A 20,718-nucleotide genomic window follows, 5' to 3' on the forward strand; every position below is an offset into this window, starting at 1 on the left:
GGAACCTGATAACTTAGAAAGATGCTGTCTTCGACAAAGTTGTTTGGTAGGTCAAGTACTTACGGATGATTCGCAGTTTAATTTGAAATTTCATCACTTGGCGGCGCTAGTGAGCACGTAAATATTCACTTTACTTTACACGTATATCCACTTTACTCAGAAAGATGGTGTCTTCGGCAAAGTTTTTTGGTAGATCAAAGACCAAATGGAGGAAAAGTTACCTCTCGTGCCGACCTTCTAAAAGATCGAAAACTTACAGATAGTTGTCCGTTTGAATCGTAGTTTCACCACTAGATGACGCTAGTGAACATAAAAAATGTATATGCAATAGTTCTCAGGATCCTGGTTACTAGAAGAGAGATGGTGGTTTCGGCAAAGTTGTCAAATAGGTTAAGTGCATTTGGTTGATGGGTCATTGAAATCAATATTTCGCCAGTAAGTGGTGCTAATGAGTATGCAAATGTTATATCTTATATATCTCCGAGTCTGATTACCTGGGAAGTTGATATCTTTGGCAAGGTTGGTTGGTAGATCAGAAGACACCATCTTTCTAAGTGATCAGGGTCCTGAGACATATGAGTTATAAAATTTGAATACCCACTAGCGCCACCTAGATGTGGAGTTTCAAATCATACGGCTCTTCATCAGTTAGTGTTCGATCTACTAAACAACTTTGCTGAAGACATCATCTTTCTAAGTAATCAGGATCTCGAGATATATGAGTTATAATATTTGAGTACTCATTTGCGCCACCTGGATGTGGAATTCCACATCATACTTGTCTTCATCAGTTAGTGTTTGATCTACTAAACAACTTTGCAGAAGACACCATCTTTCTATGTAATCAGGGTCCTGAGATGTATGAGTTATAAAATTTCAATGCCCACTAGCGCCACCTAGATGAGGAGTTTCAAACCAAACGGCTCTCCATCAGTTAGTGTTTAACCAACCAAACAACTTTGCCGAAGACACCATCTTTCTAAGTGCTCAGGATCCTGAGTTATATTGGATATAAAAATTACATGCTCAATAGCGCCGCCTATCGGTTGAAATCTGAATTTCTCAGATCACCTCGTGAAGGCCCTTGATATACCAAGTAACTTTGCCGAAGACACCATATTCTAGACCATTTAGATTTTGAAATACACTAATTCACATTCAACTGTCTATCTTATCTTAAATATAGTACGTTCTTCATATTGCGATTTTCAATTTTCCGCTTTATAAGGAGTTATACTGTTTTCAAAAAAGGTCTTATAATATTCCAAATAAGATTCCTGTAGAATACATTTGGGGTTGACATCGATAGAAAAGATGGTTTCAAAATAATAGTCGATAATTCTCATGTGTTGTACAAAGTACAACAGCGCGATTAACGGAAGGTTAAGACAATTCAGAACAAACCTTTACCATTGAATAGTCAATGTTTCAAAACTATGCTCGTGTCGCTTCGTCGGAATAGAAATTTCCTTACCTTTGAAGCGGATGTCCGCTTCGATCTTGATAATATGGAAACATTCCACACGGACACCACTCCACATCAGAAACTTATCATCAATGTCCCATACAGACAGACAGACATCTTTCGAAACGGAAGCTCGCAAGACGTCGACGAATTTCTACCGTTGCTGACGACGGTTATTGACGAACGATGGAGTCTTCCCATTCCAGATTCCAGCTTCCTACCCCGTGCCGTCCCATCTTCCGCATGCATCCGGTGTAGTAGCAGGTATGATTGACATTTGACCATCATACCGTACCCGAACCGGATGCAGGAATCTTTGCTATATGTATGTTTGCCCAACAACACGAAGAAAACAAGGCCATGGCCAGCCTCCCGGCGATACGATGATGGTGGCAGCGCGGCGGCGCTGCTGTTGCTGACGAACTTGAACTGAACGGACGTGGATACAATAATGCTGGTCATTCAGTACTCACCATCAAGACATCACAGCATAAATGGGATCCGATGATGATGATGCTGATGGGTTTGGTTGTAATTTCCTCCAGTCGATGTGGACGGACGCCTGGAGCTGACGTTTTCGATGAGAAGTTCAATTGCGGGGAGGATTGATGGTATGAGTGGGGCTATTGAAATGCCCGGATAGGTAATATAATCAATAAATATATCGGGATGGGTTGGCCAATAAAAATCTAAGTACTAATGGTGCTGTTTGCACCCTATCCTCTACTTTTTTTGTAAATACTATTAACCCGTACAAGCCTGAGTAGGCGTGGACCTGGAGTAAAGGCTAAAGCACGTGACTATTACGGCACGGTAAAGGCTGGCAGTGCTCTTGTAAAGTCCTTCAGTCTCCTGTCAAGAAACTCCGATCCCTATCTCCGCGTGGCAGCAGTCGTGATACGAGCAACCTTTGGAAAGACCGGGTAACCAACTCCGGAGGGATCTTTGGTCGTTTGCGGGATTTGTTTCGGCGAACTTACTGGGGGGCTACGAAATAACGAGTCAATAAGGAGAGCGTCCAACACAGCTCTGGTCCTCACAAATTACTACCTCATGTAAGTTCCTGTTCCTACCTTGACAGGTTCCACGAGTCAAGTGATGATAAAGACCGCCATCTAAGAGGTGTGTGCTTAGCTGGTTGTGCAGCCTGGGCACTGTTGTCCTTCTGACTTCAGGTAGATTGAGGAGGTACGTCCCAAGCGTCTGTTCACCAAAGAGGTGCGGCTCAAACAGCGTCTGTTCTGGCATCCAGTCCCACCACGGTTGATAGGGACCTTAGGCTAACAACCTACTGTTCCTGAAACCCAAAAACCGTTACAGAAACCGAAAATGAAAGATTACGAACTGATTAAACGGCAACGACTTAGCGCGAAACTACGGACAAGAATTGGAACTTAGAATGTATTAACCCTAGCTCAGCAGGGTGAACTGAATGAAGTTTGAGATCCTCAGACTGAGCGAAATCCGTTGGCCGAACTATGGAGAACACATATTGGCAACGGGTCAAATTCTGCTATAGTCTGGCCTACGAGGTGAACACGCTCTTCGCCATCGTGGAGTTGGTTTCCTGTTCAGCGCTCACGCCCACGCTGCGCTCATGAAGTGGGAACCCATTAATGAGTGGATAATTGTAGCCAAATTCAGATCACGGGTTCGAAACCATACCATTATCGAATGTTATGCGCCAACCGATGCTGCCGAATTACAAGATAAAGACTTCTACAGTCAACTCAATGCTGTCGTGGACAAGATTCCAAAAGATGATATAAAGATCCTCATGGGCGACTTCAACGCGAAGGTTGGTTCCGACAACTCGGACTATGAGCACGTCATGGGACGCCATGGTCTTGGAGAAATGAGCGAAAACGGAGAGCCGTTTGCAGAGTTTTATGGCAACAATACCATGGTGATTGGAGGATCGCTCTTTTCTCATCGACCAGCGCACAAAGTGACATGGGTTTCCCGTGATGGCATCACGGGAAATCAAATCGACCACATCTGCATCAGCCGAAAACGGTGACGGAGCCTTCTTGTTGTGCTGAACAAACGTAGCGCCAACATTGCGTCCGACCATCATCTCCTAATCGGCGAGATCCGACTGCGCATTGCTAGGATCCATCGACAGGAGGAGAAAATCGGGAGTTGGTTCAACACACGCCGACTGGAAGACGCTGCACAGTGGCTGATTTCGTCATTTTGGCGCGCTTAATTGATAACTTTTTTACTATGAAGTTTAGCGTCATGGTGTCTTCGGGAAAGTTTTTCACTATAATAAGGAGCTTCTTTTGAGCTTCTGTGAAAAATGATCAATCCCCCTAAAAGTGAGATAGAAAATTTATTTTTTGAATTTTTCAAGATACGAGGTTGGTGTCTTCGCAAAAGTTGTAGAAAATATTGTTTGGAGCAACTTTGCCGAAGACACCAAGATTGTAACTCCGTTACTTTTCAAAATACGTTACCTTTTCTTTCATCAGCCCCTTGAAAAAGGTTTTTGCGCAATAACTTTCTAAAAATTGATTCTACAATTTTCTCATGTTCTACAAAGTTATAGATAATGGAAAAACACACAACTTTGCCGAACATGACATCCAGCTAATTCCAAAATTAAAATAGTTATAACGGTTTTTATAGTTCTTTGGGTCATATTTCAAGCATATATAACTTAGCTATAGGCAACTATATGCAAATTTCCTTTTACGCATGTGAAAGTACATGTAATTGCCTCTCCAAGAAAGCCAAAATCATCAAACTGTAAGAAACTGTAAGATGGTTTTTGTATAGAAACTTACATCCATTTATGTTACTCTTATATGGGATTTAAATATAATTTCAACATATTTATTTGACATTTCATGTCAGCTTACATTTTTATTGTTATTGTAAGTGTGTGTTAATATAAAGAAAGGTTTGTGGTGCATTTTGGATCATTCGTGAAGTACGTTACATAAAAACTTACCATCTAATTCTTTTGTCTTACTAACTCAAGTGCTCCACGTAGTCCACGAAAAAAGGCATAAAGTGAAACTTCTTTCGTCGGATCACGATTTAACAGCAGCTTTCTTTGAAGTGCAATAAGATTTATAATTTACTATAACCAACGTAGACATAGATATGTACTAGTGAGAGCGTTGACAGAATATGTCACGCGCATGTTTGGAATTTTTTAAGAAATGGCGCTTCATTCGCTCTTTTCGTTTACTATGTGGAGCACTTGGGTTAGTAAGACAAAAGAATTAGACGGTAAGTTTTTATGTAACGTACTTCACGAATGATCCAAAATGCACCACAAACCTTTCTTACCTTACTTACAATAACAATAAAAATGCAAGCTGACATGAAATGTCAAATAAATATGTTGAAAATATATATAAATCCCATATAAGAGTAACATTAATGGATGTAAGTTTCTATACAAAAGCCATCTTACAGTTTCTTACAGTTTGATGATATTGGCTTTCTAAGAGAGGCAATTACATGTACTTTCACATGCGTAAAAGGAAATTTGCATATAATTGCCTATAGCTAAGTTATATATGCTTGAAATATGGCCCAAAGAACTATAAAAACCGTTAAAACTATTTTAATTTTGGAATTATCGGGATGTCATGTTCGGCAAAGTTGTGTGTTTTTTCCATTATCTATAACTTTGTAGAACATGAGAAAATTGTAAAATCAATTTTTAGAAAGTTATTGCGCAAAAACCTTTTTCAAGGGGCTGATGAAAGAAAACGTAACGTATCTTGAAAAGTAACGGAGTTACAATCTTGGTGTCTTCGGCAAAGTTTCTCCAAACAACATTTTCTACAACTTTTGTGAAGACACCAACCTCGTATCTTGAAAAATTCAAAAAATAAATTTTCTATCTCACTTTTAGGGGGATTGATCATTTTTCACAGAAGCTCAAAAGAAGCTCCTTATTATAGTGAAAAACTTTCCCGAAGACACCATGACGCTAAACTTCACAGTAAAAAAGTTATCAATTAAGCGCGCTAAAATGACGAAATCAGCCACTGTGCGCTGCGGTGAAAAGGTGCTTCGTCGAGGAGCTAGAGAACCGTGCTGCGGATATCCCAGAAGGTGTAAGCATAGAGGATCAATGGAGCGCCATCAAGAACGCCTTCATCGCCACCGGCGAAAATAATTTGGGTGAGCTACGCACCCGGAGAAAGCAGTGGATCACAGGAGGAACCTGGAGGAAGATAGAGGAGCGAAGGAACGCCAAAGCCGCGATAGAGCGAGCGAAAACACAAGGAGCAAAAGCCGTAGCCCGTCAGCGCTATTTCGCTCTCGAAAAGGAAGTGATGCGCTCCTGCAGGCAGGACAAAAGAGCGTGGGCGGACTCCCTAGTCGACGAAGACGAGAAAGCCGCAAACACCGGCGACATTCGTCTCCTCTACGATGTCTCATGTCGCCTTAGTGGGACCAAGATAAATGCTACGATGCCCGTGAAAGACACGTCTAGACAGTTATTGACCGACCCGGCTGACCAGTTGAAACGCTGGGTCGAGCACTTTGGAAAGCTTTTCAAATGTCGGTCAAGCCATCAACACCTCAGGATGATCCGCCAAGGGCTCGACGCATTACCCGTGTCAACACCGAAGCTCCATCAGTGCAGGAGATTGAAACAGCCATCCGTAGCATGAAATCGAACAGTGCCCCAGTGGTCGATCGCATATCAGATGCGAAGCTGACCCCGTAGTATCCGCACAACTACTGCATCAATTATTCTGCAACATGGGGAACCGTGACATTTCCAGCCGACTGGATGCCTACCCAAGTAACCAGTAAGCATTTAAAATAGCACTCTTTCAGCATTATAGTTGCCTTTACGACAAGGCGTTTAGTGCTAATTAGCCGTATATCCGTCTTTAGTGCTACTCCACAGCAGGTTTTGGCAAAATAACGGGCTTTCTAAGTGCTACCCCTTCAGGAACGTCGTGACAAAATGTCAAAGAAGCGTAACGCCTCGACGAACAAAAAAAGAAAAACAAAAATAGATTTACGTCTGCTTTTCGTTCTCTCAGCCCGCTTCTCCGCTTCCTCATCCTTCAACACTCCAGCTGGTGCTAAGTGGTACTTTTTGCTTGTTTAGTAGTGAATTGGGTTCGAACTTATGATCCGAAGATACTGAATACTTCTCAATCTGCTGCTACTGCTCCACGATGCTACAGCTGTGTCGATGGCATGCGTTGAATTAATCCCCAGTATAAAGAATGCTTGGAAAAAAGCTTCAGTTCGAACACCCAAAACTTGTTTTCAAAACGATATTCCGCTGTGTATTGAGGATTTTCATTTCTTTTTCGATTTGTAGCATTGATTTTCTCTTCCTCTTTCGAATAATCTTATGATCTGACATAGGATCCGCCAAACCATCCATCTATTCAGCACAAATTTTCCGAGGCAACCATAATTAGTCATTTTTTGATGCCCCAATTCCATCAAACCCAGCTGCAGCAATGTTTGCTTCTGATCTCTTGGATTGGTGATGGAAAAACGAAAAAGCAAATCAGATGCACAAATTTGTAAACAGAAGCACAGAACCTGTAAAAGAAAGACAACATGTGCTGTGAAATGCATAACATATCTCCCATCCTCTTTGCTCTTAGTATTTAAAGAGCAGTTGGGAAGCATTCTGATTGCTCCCGAACGAAAACACCCCAAGCAGGTGAAATGCTAATTTACAGCCTAAAGCTTTTGAGCAGCACAACTTATGCTATTTCAAGGCAGTTATGCATTCGAACTGCTCATGTAGGGCAGCAAGCATCTCAAATGCAAAATACGGGCTGCTGTATGGCTTATTTAAATGCTTAGTGGTTACCTGGGTATGCGATAATTGACGGATCATCATGTTACTGTGTATCGTTCTCAAAGTCCTCTGCAAAGTGATCCTTAACTAGATACAGGAGAAGATTGACGCAGCTCTCCGACGGCAGCAAGCAGGATTCCGTGCCGGGCGATCCTGTGTGGACCATATTGTCACGCTCCGTATCATTCTGGAGCAAATCATTGAATTCCAAGAGTCCCTCTACCTGGTGTTCATTGATTACGAAAAAGCTTTCGATCGTCTCAATCACGGAAACATCGGAAACCCTCAGGCGCAAGGGTCTCCCGGAGAAAATCATCGGCCTCATTGAAGCACAGTACAGGGCATTTTCGTTCAGTGTACTGCACAACAGCATTTTGTCCGATCCCATCCGGGTCGTTGCTGAAGTGAGACAAGGATGCATACTATCACCGCTACTGTTCCTCATCGTAATCGACGAGATCCTGGTAGGTGCGATTGACCGTGAACCAAATCGTGGATTTCTGTGGCAGCCCATTACTATGGAACACCTAAATGACTTCGAACTGGCTGATGACGTTGCTCTCCTAGCTCAACGGCGCTCTGATATGCAAAGCAAGCTCGATGATCTTGCCAATCGCTCCTCAGCGGCAGGTCTTACCATCAACGTCAACAAGACCATATCGTTGGATGTAAACACGGTAAACCCTTCCAGTTTTACGGTAGCAGGACAATCAGTGGAGAATGTTGAAAGCTTCCAATATCTTGGAAGCCAAATGGCGGCCGATGATGGCACCAAGATCGATATAGGTACACGGATCAAGAAGGCGAGGGCTGCTTTTGCGAGTTTAAGTAATGTATGGAAAAACAATCAGATCAGTCGACGCATCAAAATCCGAATTTTCAACTCGAACGTGAAAACTAGAGTGTCCATTTCCCGACAATTTTTCTTGTCCCGGGATTCGGGACAAAATACTCAGTCAATCCCGGGAAATCCCGGGATCCCGGGATTTTTTCATAATTTCAATAAAAACTCTGAAAATTGCTTTTGCGCATCTAAAATATATTTTTAAACAGTTGTGATAATATTTTCCTTCCCTAAAAGAAGTATTATAACAATTATTGTACAATGTACTGAACTATTACTTCAACTACAAATGTTAATAATAAGAATAGAAATACCAGTTTAACGTTCATTAAGAAATTACTATGATCAATTGGGTTTTTAAATTTATAAAAAAAATGTTTTTTAAATGTTGTACGAAAGAGCACCTTTTTCTGAACAACTATGGTTTTTTTGTCAGATTTTTAGAACGTTATTTTGATACCTAAAATCAATTTTGAAGAGATTTTTAGATATCACCTTTTGACAGCTGGGCAACTGTTTGACAGCACCGACCAGTACAAAATGCGACGAGGGGTGATTCATCAAATCGCTCAAAATTTGGATTTCGGCCCAGTTTGGCATGCGGATTTAGAATATCAAGTTTAGTAGTTAATTTATTGGAAGTATAATTTTCTACAAATTCTAATAGTTTGAGGTAGTTGTATCGAGTTAGTATAGTATCACTTCGGACTATGTTTGTGCTTGTTAAGATCGTTTAAAATCATAGTTTCAGAAATTTGTTTTTTTTTTGTAATTGTGATTTTTGAAAATTTTCAAAGAGTTTGTACTTGTTTCATAAATTCCCTTCTAAAAAAAAATAAATTGTTTACACAATATAGTTAAAGTTTGGGCTAAGGTTTCCATATATTACAATGTTATATAATATTTGGGTCATGTCCAGTTTGCCGCTACTGAATAAACCAGTATGACACAAAATTTCATCTAAATACATTAGGTTATTGTCATTTTTTAAGTATAACCTAGTGTCCAAAGGCCATTAATGGTAGTATGAAACAGTTTTGCTTTGATATTTAGCAGTTTCAGCTACGATTCGTTTTCATCCCGTGATTCCCGGGATTGTCGGGATTTATAAAATTGTATCCCGGGATTCGGGAAATCCCGAAATCACTCCAATCCCGGGAATTCTTGTCCCGGGACGTCCCGGGATGGACACTCTAGTGAAAACTGTTCTGCTGTGCGCCAGTGGAACTTGGTGTGTATCAGTGGAGAACACACAACGGCTGCAGGTCTTCATCAATAGATACCGGCGGTATGTAATTCGTGCATGGTGGCCTCACAATTGGATCTCCAACGTGGAGCTCCATCGTCGATGTCATCAAAAGCCGAAAGCCACAGAAATTCGGGAGCGGAAGGGGAGCTGGGTCGGCCACACTTTCTGCAGGGCGGGAACGAAATCTGCAAGCAAACATTAGATTGGAACCCAGCAGAACATCGCTCATGGCAGCGCAGCCTCAACAAGGAAATGAAGGAAGCCACAGGCAATTGTCCAGGATGGAGATCTTTGAATTCGGCCCTCTGCACCACCATGGGTGCCCAGGACTGAATTGAAATGGCTGAATGCCAGATTAGTCAGACGCTGTATGAATTGAATCGCATTTCCTTGACGGACAGACGCTCGAAACTATCCTCCTCAATCTAACTGAAGTCAAAAGGACAACAGTATCCTGCTTACTCTATACAAGTAAAACGCGCAGCAACGGCGGCCAGAGGGTGTTTACAGGGAAGTGGAAAGGGAGGGGGTCCCAAGGGGCTTCAACGGGAAACCAGGAGATCAAGGGGTTTTCGGGGGTCCAAGGGGGATTTCTAAAGCATTGCAGAGGGCAGACAATTAAACGTTCCATAATAAATACCAAATTTCCCATAAATAATTCGAAAAGTCCCAGTGAAGAAACAGGGGTGCAAGCAGTAATAAATAACAAAAGTTCCATAAACAAATAAAAAAATGCATAAATAAATCAAAAGTTTCCATAAATAATTGATTTTTGGGCAATTAAAAACGTCAAAAATGCAATGAATAATTCAACTGTTGCAATAAAAAAAGCCATTTTTCCCACCAAATAACTTCGAATATTCCATAAATAAATCCGATTTTTCCATAATAAATTAGAAAATTCACAATAAAAAAATATCGAAATAGCAATAAAAAATTCAAAAAATGCAATAAAAAATGACGAAATTACCCATGAAAAACAAATGCAGGAAAGTACGAGACAGTGAAATGCTGAATCGCACTTATATGACTGAAACGACTGAAAAGCTTGCGTAACTATGATTGCAATTGACCGAGCAATTGCTTGCTGTCCGAACTCGCTATCGCTCGTCGGACCTAAAAAAGGGATAACATCTATGTTTGCATTATACCGGGCAAATTCTTGGATCTGTGGTTTGCCTAGAACCGAATCGATGCAGTTGCGGTGCATCGGATATCGGAAACTTCGGCGGCCTTCTGCCGCCTCAGTTCCTCAATCCTCTATGCGGCTTCGCCGCATGGTCTACATATCTTTTTTGGCTCAAAATGCATTTACGTTTATTGCTCGTTTTTTGACATTTATTGATAATTTATTTTCTTGTTTATTGCACTTTTTGAATTATTTATTGCTTTTTAGATATTTTTTATTGTGAATTTTCTAATTTATTATGAAAAAATCGAATTTATTTATGGAAAATTCGAAGTTTTTTGGTGGGAAAATGGCTTTTCTTATTGCAACAATTGAATTATTCATTGCATTTTTGACATTTTTTATTGCTCAAAAATCAATTATTTATGGAAACTTTTGATTTATTTATGCATTTTTTTATTTGTTTATGGAACTTTTGTTATTTATTACTGCTTGCACCCCTGTTTCTTCACTGGGACTTTTGGAATTATTTATGAAGAATGATCACTTTCTTATGAGTCGTTTATATTTTAGCCATTGCAGAGTGTTTCGGAGGAATTACGACGGGATTTGGAGGCTTGACAGATACGTTTTCGGGTGTTTTCGAGGGTCTCACGTGCATTACATGGATCCGAGTGGGTCTTAAGGGGGTTTCGGAGACAATTCAGGAAGTCTCAGATAATTTTAGGCTGGTTTCAGAGGCACTGCGGAGGCCTTTTGGGGGGTTTCGGAGAATCTCAGGTTCGTTACATAGGGTCCGAGGGGTCTTAGGGGGATCTTTAAGGTAATTCAGGAAGTTTCAGAGCATGTTAGTCGGGTTTCAGAGACGTGGTGGTTTCGGAGTATCTCAGGTGTGTTAAATGATAAGAGCTGTCAATCGAAACATAATGGTTGGGAAGAGTGGAGATACCAACTTCTTATTATAACTTTTATGTGGAGAATGACAGATTCTTCTTTTTCACATTCACTGGGGCATCCTCCAATGCGATGGCTTGCACTATATATAATTGTATGATCTTGGTTGTATAATTATAATGTTTTGCTTGATCAAATCACATTGGATGGACAGCCCATTGCTATCGGGCTTAGTACCGTGCTACAATGAATGGAAACCATCATCATCATCATCATCTCAGGTGTGTTAAATGGGGTTCATATGGGTTTTAGGGGGATTTCAGAGGCATTTCAGGAAGTTTCAGAGGATTTTCAGGGACCCCTTCTACAGATCTTTGATACGACCCTGATCTGCAATGCCTCGAAACGCTTCTGAAACCTCCGTAATTCTACGGAGACGCCCTTGAAATCATCATAATCCATTGGAAGAGCCTCTGAAATACCTTTAGGATGCCTTTAGTAGACTTCAGACTCCCCCTGAAACACACCTAAAAACTCCTTGAAACGCCCCTGAAATGCTATCAAACGCCTCGAAAACCTCAAGGAACGCCCTTAAAATGTTCCTGAAACCCCCTGATACAATATGAAATGACTCTGAAAAACTGGTTTCTTGTTTTCTCGGAAATTTTTCTCAATTATTTTCTGGAACGAACACGTCGGAGCCCTGCGCGAATGCAACAGTCAAAGAATTTTTGACTTCCGTTCACCCGTTCCCGAGCCTATTCGTCACATACCAATTCCATTTCATTTTCATTCATATAGATAGATAGATAGAAGCTAGTATGAACTTTTTGTAAACGTTAAAAATGTTTATCAAACAATCACATCAATAGCATGAAACGAGCTCACTATCTATCTATGCATCCCTTGGTTGTTCAAACGTTACACAACCAGCCGGAAAAAAATATCACGCCGAGGTAGACAATGTTGTATTTGTGTAAGAAAATGTTACACAATCTGCATATTTTATAGTTTTTCGGCTACGCAGTCTTTATTAAACCAACGACGTTATATATTAACCCAACGTTTCGACACTTGGTGGGTGTCTTCCTCAGGGGGTACTAAAATTTAATTTAACATTTGTTCGAATTAATTGTGTGTGGAATGTCTGGTTTCTGTTACTTACAATACTAGTGTCGTTATTTGTCTAATGTTTGGTCTAACTGTAACTGTCGGGTTTGATGATATACGGTACATGCTGCAAATTTAAATTCGGTTTCATTATGAAATGGTTCCCGCTAATCTGATATTAAATCTTACACTTTAAAATCTTCCACTTTTCTCACCGCACAACTTTAACTGGCAATGGCGCAATCTTTCTGTCTTTCAGTCCTTCTTTATCTCAACTTATGGACTGGTTACTGTGCCCTATTGGAGTAATTGATTCCCTCTCATCTATGCTATCTCCCGTAGTGGTTTCGTTTCGCTCATTCCTACTTTTAATGTCGTGCAACACTGCTGCGTATGTTGTACTGAGTCTGTCTATATCGGTACGTCTATTGATTGTATGGTTAGTGTTGGTGATGTGACACATCTCTAAAAATGGGAGTGTGGACTGTCTGTAGCTATGGTCTATTATTTGTGTGTGTTCTAGATTGAATCTGTGATCTGTCTCTATACAATGCTGTATTAGTGCTGTTGTTGTTTCTATCAGTGATGTTTTGGCTATTTCTGTGTTAGTATTGTTGTCATTGGTCAGTTTTTCTAATCTGTTTATATTGGATCGGTGGCCTGCTAATCGTTTCCTTAAAGTGTTTGTGGTCATTCCAATATAGCAACTATCGCAGTTGTTGCACGGTATTTTGTAGATGACATTGCTAATATCATCTTTATTTACCGGGTGCTTTACCTGTGTGTGAAGATTTTTGATCACACGGGTCTGTTTTGTTGCGATTGCTATATTGGAATAGTCCCTAGCCAAAATTTTAGTAATTCGCTGAGAAAGTGCAGGTATATATGGTATGGCTCTATAAATTTTATCGATTTTTGTTGTTTCAGGTTGTTCTGTTATGGTTTCGGTGCTTCTGGAGGGATCATTGATGCTGCGGTTTGGATCTGCTGATGTTTGGTGCTCATTGACGTCGATGGAACTTGCAGTAGGTTGGAGGCAGGGTGATTCCGGTTGTTGTTGCTGTATCTGGTTCGAGGTGCTTGGTTGTGTACAGAGTGGGGGTGTGGGCACGGCTGGCAGAATGGCTGGCGGAGTGGGAGGCTGGCGAGATGGTCGGCTTTGGGTGTTGTCTGGTGCATCATCGGTGATTTCGATCAGTGATGATGCACCAGTTTCGATCCAAAATTTGCGCTACCCACCACATCGCTATCGCAGGTACCATTCTATCACCTACTCGCTGCCACAGAACAGATCCTGCTCACCAACACCGACAAGAAAGTTCAGGACAGGAATCGGTGCAAAATCGTGAATGTAACGCAAAATTTCATTCACGGTTTCGATTCGATGGTAGACACGCACGACAGCATAACGAAGTTTTGCGTCGCAGCGACAGGTACAACGAAAAAGTACCTACGCGAGCATCCCGAAATCTGCGTGCTCTCGGCCGATAAAGGCAACAGGACTGTTGTCATGATGAGGGACGACTACGACCAAAAAATGCGTACGTTGGTGAACGACGATACAACATACGAAAGAGTGCGGTCCGATCCCACCACTAGGTATCAAAATGGAAATAACTCCTTAGTCAAACGGCTCAAAGACTTGAAGCTTATTGACTACAGAACTGCGAAGGAGCTAACCACCAATAACGCCGTCTGCCCCAGGATCTACGGGCAACCGAAAGCGCATAAACAGAACCTACCGCTTCGACCTGTTATTCCAAACGTGACAGCTCCGACATACAGTTTAGCAAAGTACATCGCCAACATCCTCCAGTGCTCGATCCACAGTCCATACAACACGGCCAGCTCGTTTGAGTTCTGTGACGAAGTGAATCGAATCACACTCCCAGAAGGATACATAATGATCTCTCTGGATGTGACATCTCTATTCACGAACGTACCACGGCACCTGGTCACGAGAAATATCATCCAATGGTGGAAGGAGGTAAACACCCATATAAATCTGGACCTGTTTTTGGAGATAGTCGAATATTGCATGGAGGCTAGCTATTTCTGTTTCGAAGGGCAGTACTACAAACAGGTATTTGGGACGGCCATGGGAAGCCCGTTGTCGCCGATCGCGGCGGATATTGCATTGGATTCCGTAATTGCTCAAGCTATGAGATCTCTACCGTTCGAGATTACGATATTCCGAAAATACGTGGACGACATATTCATGGCGATACCACGGAACACCGAGCAACAAGTCCTGCAGGCATTCAATGACGTCGAACCGAGAATCCAGTTCACCATCGAAACCGAGAAGGAGCAGAAGCTAGCATTCTTGGATTTAACGGTCATCCGAAATGCAGATCAAAGCCTGACAACGGAGTGGTATGCTAAACCTATAGCATCAGGGCGCCTGCTCAACTACAAGTCGTTCCATCAATGCAAACACAAGATTAACGTAGCCAAAAACTTTATTCATAGAGTCTGGTACCTCACACGCAATAAATCCACTGTAGAGATAGCTCAGATCATTCACCAGCATCTCACACTGAACAACTACCCCAGGCAATTGATCAACCGACTACTCAACCTGTATGGGAACAAACGACAACTAAGTTCTTTAACACAACGTCTCCCAACACTCGTAGCAGCCACCACCCCACCCAGCCGACCATCATGCCAGCAATCACCCACACCACCCTCACTGATCGAAATCACCGATGATGCACCAGACAACACCCAAAGCCGACCATCTCGCCAGCCTCCCACTCCGCCAGCCATTCTGCCAGCCGTGCCCACACCCCCACTCTGTACACAACCAAGCACCTCGAACCAGATACAGCAACAACAACCGGAATCACCCTGCCTCCAACCTACTGCAAGTTCCATCGACGTCAATGAGCACCAAACATCAGCAGATCCAAACCGCAGCATCAATGATCCCTCCAGAAGCACCGAAACCATAACAGAACAACCTGAAACAACAAAAATCGATAAAATTTATAGAGCCATACCATATATACCTGCACTTTCTCAGCGAATTACTAAAATTTTGGCTAGGGACTATTCCAATATAGCAATCGCAACAAAACAGACCCGTGTGATCAAAAATCTTCACACACAGGTAAAGCACCCGGTAAATAAAGATGATATTAGCAATGTCATCTACAAAATACCGTGCAACAACTGCGATAGTTGCTATATTGGGATGACCACAAACACTTTAAGGAAACGATTAGCAGGCCACCGATCCAATATAAACAGATTAGAAAAACTGACCAATGACAACAATACTAACACAGAAATAGCCAAAACATCACTGATAGAAACAACAACAGCACTAATACAGCATTGTATAGAGACAGATCACAGATTCAATCTAGAACACACACAAATAATAGACCATAGCTACAGACAGTCCACACTCCCATTTTTAGAGATGTGTCACATCACCAACACTAACCATACAATCAATAGACGTACCGATATAGACAGACTCAGTACAACATACGCAGCAGTGTTGCACGACATTAAAAGTAGGAATGAGCGAAACGAAACCACTACGGGAGATAGCATAGATGAGAGGGAATCAATTACTCCAATAGGGCACAGTAACCAGTCCATAAGTTGAGATAAAGAAGGACTGAAAGACAGAAAGATTGCGCCATTGCCAGTTAAAGTTGTGCGGTGAGAAAAGTGGAAGATTTTAAAGTGTAAGATTTAATATCAGATTAGCGGGAACCATTTCATAATGAAACCGAATTTAAATTTGCAGCATGTACCGTATATCATCAAACCCGACAGTTACAGTTAGACCAAACATTAGACAAATAACGACACTAGTATTGTAAGTAACAGAAACCAGACATTCCACACACAATTAATTCGAACAAATGTTAAATTAAATTTTAGTACCCCCTGAGGAAGACACCCACCAAGTGTCGAAACGTTGGGTTAATATATAACGTCGTTGGTTTAATAAAGACTGCGTAGCCGAAAAACTATAAATTAAACCCTACAGTCGATCAATTACCAGTTCTACAATCTGCATATTTAATCGGAATAACCCAACGATCATTTTCCATATTTCGTCCAAATCTCGTAGAGAAACAAAACAAAGCCTCTGCTCTGGCACGAGTCCTTCTTTGTTCAGCAATCCAACATTTGGTCTCAAATATCAAACTGGACGTTGATTGTGATGAATGGTTGTCCCGGTCGAATTTGGTTCCATTGCGGAGCAAACATGTGTACCAGCGTCCATCGCCACCGCCACCGTTGATTATGTCCATCCTATACTGCCGTTCTACGCATAAATGTCCCATGTTATATGGGATTCCCATATAACATGGGCCAATTGGGCGTAGAATGGCAGTATAGTCCAACTGATGGAATTTCATTCACGTGTTCCGGATGACAAATCCAGACCGCTTGATTGAGAGTACCTAGTCAAACACATAACCTCTCTGGAACAGTCAGTGGTACGGAATTGGGACACGGTACTTACCATTCATCTGAGCTGACGAAATTCAAACCAACAGATGCGTCTTTGTCATCATACGGCATGATTCATTCCAGATAGGGTAGAATGGTCCGGATAAGTTGAGGTAAGAGTAGGGTATCAGAAGCAGCTCGTTACTTTTTTTTATTTTTCATTTTGTTAGTTTTGAAATGGGTTATTTGATAGTCTGAAAATATCAAAAAGATTTCTACTTAGTGATTAAATTGTTCCTACTCAGAAATTTATTAACTGATTTGCTTTCTCCTGAAACATTGAGTATAAAAAATAGAACAACTCCATTTTCTGTAATGCTCATTTTGAGCACTAGTGTATACACATAGGGGTTGATCTTTGCGCAACTTCTGCTGCTGATAACTTCTGCTACGGATTCCTGCATAAGTAATCACAATTCTACAAAAAAAAAAAAACAGAGGCACTGCTTTTTCCTAACGCGATACCTAAACTCACCATCCGCCAAGTTCCACTTCAAGGCTAGAAAGCTTCCATTTCGACGACGACCGACGCAAAGATCTGTATGTCTACTATTTAGACAGTGTCAGTGTGTAGCTGGCTTGCAAGGATCCGTCTGTGAATGACAATTTATGTCACAACCAAAAAGTGTCACATCACACTTCATATGCACACATCCATCCCACGTTGTTGCCCCAAAAGCTAATGGAATTTCGTTCCATTCAGCTGCGCTACTTTCATGCATGGTGATGCTGCTGAATCTGATGCTGATGTTGATGTTCAGAAATGCTTCCCCTAGTCTAGCAGCAACAAATGCAAAAAAAAATGGAAAGGCACTCCAGCTTTCCTCAATTTAATTTCAATCAACCTTCTCAGAGGGCATCGAGGAGAGATTGGGGTTTGAGTGCGGGATGATGAGGTAACTCGGTCTCCGAATTCCATGGATGCATCTCGTCGTAACGACTGCCTTCCAACGCCTGCAGGTATGCAAAAGCCAATTTTTCGGCTAACAAGCATGCAAGAAAAAAAGAGGACATAAGATTGAATATTGGTTCGAATTCGTCCGATGCAAGGCCTGATGTGATTCGTTCTTGCTGGAAAAGCTTTTCAATTTACCAAGAGAGCACATGCCGTCTGCCGGAGGAGATGCCATGTCTAATGAGACTCGTGAAGAAAATAAGATTTTCTGTACAAAACAGAAGAAAAAAATGGAATATCGGTTTTTAAACAACAGTGTTCGAACTTCATGTACGGGCTTGGTGGTCTAGTGGCTACCGCTTCTGATTCGTATGCAGAAGGTCATGGGTTCAATCCCTGGCCCGTCCTTTTCATCCTACTTTGTATCTTTCTATCCACTTTCTCTCACTCTCTCTTCTCTACATATACAACTCATGTATATTCATATGTTCATAGCCATCGCTAGAACCAGAAACGAATTGAAAAAAGTCGTTTCCCTCCCTTCCAACTTCCACTCACAGCACAGTGTATATATAACGCCTATAAGTTATGCAACCAAAGCGTGCTGTGCCGCTTGACCTTATTCACCTTATTCACCACACAATCTATCACGAACACTATAAATAACCCTATCCATGGATCGCATCACTGACCCAACGGTGACTCCCAGATCTCCCATCCTTTCCGTCTAACAAATACCCCAGTCCGTGCGGGTTGTGGGACGCAGAGTGCTCTCGATCTCTAGTAGCAACAACCAGTACACTCTAACATTCCTTTCCCTTCCCAGCTGACTATAAGGACTTGGCCGGCGCCGTTATTGATCAAATATGCATGAGCTGCTATAATTGCACTTTGAGAATAAGTGGAATGTCCCAGCCCCTTATTCAGTTGGATCACAGTGCAACTGGTACCAGTTCAGATCAATCACGGAGGAGCAACCATTGACATGTATAGTCAGAATTGATCGATCGTAATCGTAACACACAGTTAAAAATAAAGAGAATTACACGTCATGTAAACTTCATTTTAGTTATGTAAACTTAGTGTTATGATGGTGTTACGATGCCGCATTAAAATAAGTTTTCTTGGATTTCTGGGCCGGTCTAATAATGGACCCGTCTAACCGCAGCATAACTACCGCAACATGACAGTACGCGTGTAGTAGTAGTGGTAGGTGGAGAGATGAAATAAAGCTAATGCAGAAGAAAAAAGTAAATAAACGAAAAACGAAGAGATCAATCTTTCGCCATTGCAATCAAGTTGTAAAACAAAATTGTTTGCTAAGTTAGCTAGTGTAACAAAAATAAGTTTAATCGCTTTAACAACTGGCTTTCAGTTACAATTGAGTGTGGATATCGTCGGATAGTGTTCAGTTCTTGGTTCGGTTGAATTCTCGTGAGTAGAAGTTAAAAAGAAAAATAATTAAGAGTTTGATGGAAATTGCTATGAAATGATTATGATTTCTTACCCATAGGACCAGTGGCTGATAAAAATCATCCCTATAAGATCGTGGTAAAATTGTCGTTTCGAAGAGCTAGACAGTAAGTAAATACCGAGATAAATTTAACTTGAAAGATAGTCGTTGATTGGAATTATACCCAACAGCGTAAAACCGTCATATCCATCGGAGCAACATTAGGGTAGTTGTACCAGTGTTCGACATCCTAGAGAAGTGCCCAAAGAATAAAAGGAAACCACTTTATTGTGAGTAGACATAGTTAGGTTTTTGAAAATAGTTTATATTAATGAAAAATAAATAATATTATAGTTTGAGCGTTGCTACAAAAATCGTAAGCTGCTACTGAAATTTGGTTTCCCTTCGGGAACATTCTCAAAAATAAAGTGACACCCGCGAAGTGATTCCCGCGTAGTGAAGTGTCTAGTGAGGAGTGAAACCTGCAGCAAGATGGCTTCCGATGCAGAATCCACCCACGACCAAACCATCATGGACCTGACGGCGACGCCATGCGCCATCTGCGGCCCGTCTACGCGCGACGAAGTGATGGTCGGCTGTGACGGATGCGCGGAATGGTTCCACATCCGTTGCGTAGGCATCGAGGAGGGCAAACTGCCGAAGAAATGGTACTGCCAAAGCAAGGCCTGCCAGGAGAAGGCCCAGGAGTACCAGCAGAAGCAGAAGGACGCCAAGAAGCAGGCTCGCACCCGGAAAAACGGCAACGAGTCTGACAAATCCAGCGTCAGCTCTCGCCTAGCTTCGTCTAGCGTGGAAGCGAAGGTGCGAGCGCTAGAGGAGAAACAGAAGCGACAGTACGAGGAGATGGAGGCGGAGCTGCTGCTGCAGAAAAAGGAAAGGGAGATGCAGCGTGCGTTCGAGCAGCGAAAAATGGAATTGGAGCTGCAGATGCGCGCTGAGGAACAAGAGGAGCAAAGAGCTTGGCAAGCGGAAATGCTCCAGAAGAAGAAGGAACAGATTCGGCAGATGAAGGCGAACCAAGACTCGTTCGAGCTGCAGATGGCAGCCATGGATAAGGAGTTGGCGGAACTGTCGGCTCAAAAATCCAAACCGGAGCCGAAAGTAGTCGCGGGTGCTTCAAAAGCGGGCCATTCCGGCAAAGTCGACCAAAATGTGTTGAAGCTGAGCAAGGCGAACGTGAGGAAGCTAGCGCAAAGCTACAAAAGCTCCGAAGAGGATGAGGAGGACGACGATTCCGGTGATTCGGATCTGCAGAGCCAGAGTTCGGACTCGTCGATGGAGCGCAAGGCGAAACTGAAGACGTACAAGAAAGTGGGAAGTGTCAGCCAAGACGGGCTGGGGCAGCAGCAGACCGGACCGACGAAGGCCCA

At 42.1% G+C, this 20,718-nt stretch overlaps 2 protein-coding genes and 1 long non-coding RNA gene across 3 annotated transcripts in view; 1 reads left to right on the top strand and 2 right to left on the bottom strand.

The window, feature by feature from the left end:
- LOC109412274 (uncharacterized) overlaps positions 1 to 20,718 on the bottom strand; it is a 489,623-nt gene that overhangs the window by 257,280 nt on the left and 211,625 nt on the right. The window lies entirely within an intron of this gene.
- On the bottom strand, positions 12,388 to 13,691 carry LOC134287129 (uncharacterized). The gene is made up of 3 exons (XR_009997051.1): positions 12,687 to 13,691; positions 12,553 to 12,624; positions 12,388 to 12,487 (listed from the first exon to the last, which is right to left on the bottom strand). It is a non-coding gene; the product is annotated as an uncharacterized LOC134287129 (long non-coding RNA).
- Positions 14,509 to 16,524, top strand: LOC134287131 (uncharacterized). The gene is made up of 2 exons (XM_062848811.1): positions 14,509 to 16,201; positions 16,264 to 16,524. The coding sequence occupies exon 1, from the start codon at positions 14,536 to 14,538 to the stop codon at positions 16,117 to 16,119; it is 1,584 nt and encodes a 527-aa protein (XP_062704795.1). The 5' UTR covers positions 14,509 to 14,535; the 3' UTR covers positions 16,120 to 16,201; positions 16,264 to 16,524.

The sequence above is a fragment of the Aedes albopictus genome, chromosome 1, assembly GCF_035046485.1.
Source record: "Aedes albopictus strain Foshan chromosome 1, AalbF5, whole genome shotgun sequence".
Classification (NCBI taxonomy): domain Eukaryota; kingdom Metazoa; phylum Arthropoda; class Insecta; order Diptera; family Culicidae; genus Aedes; species Aedes albopictus.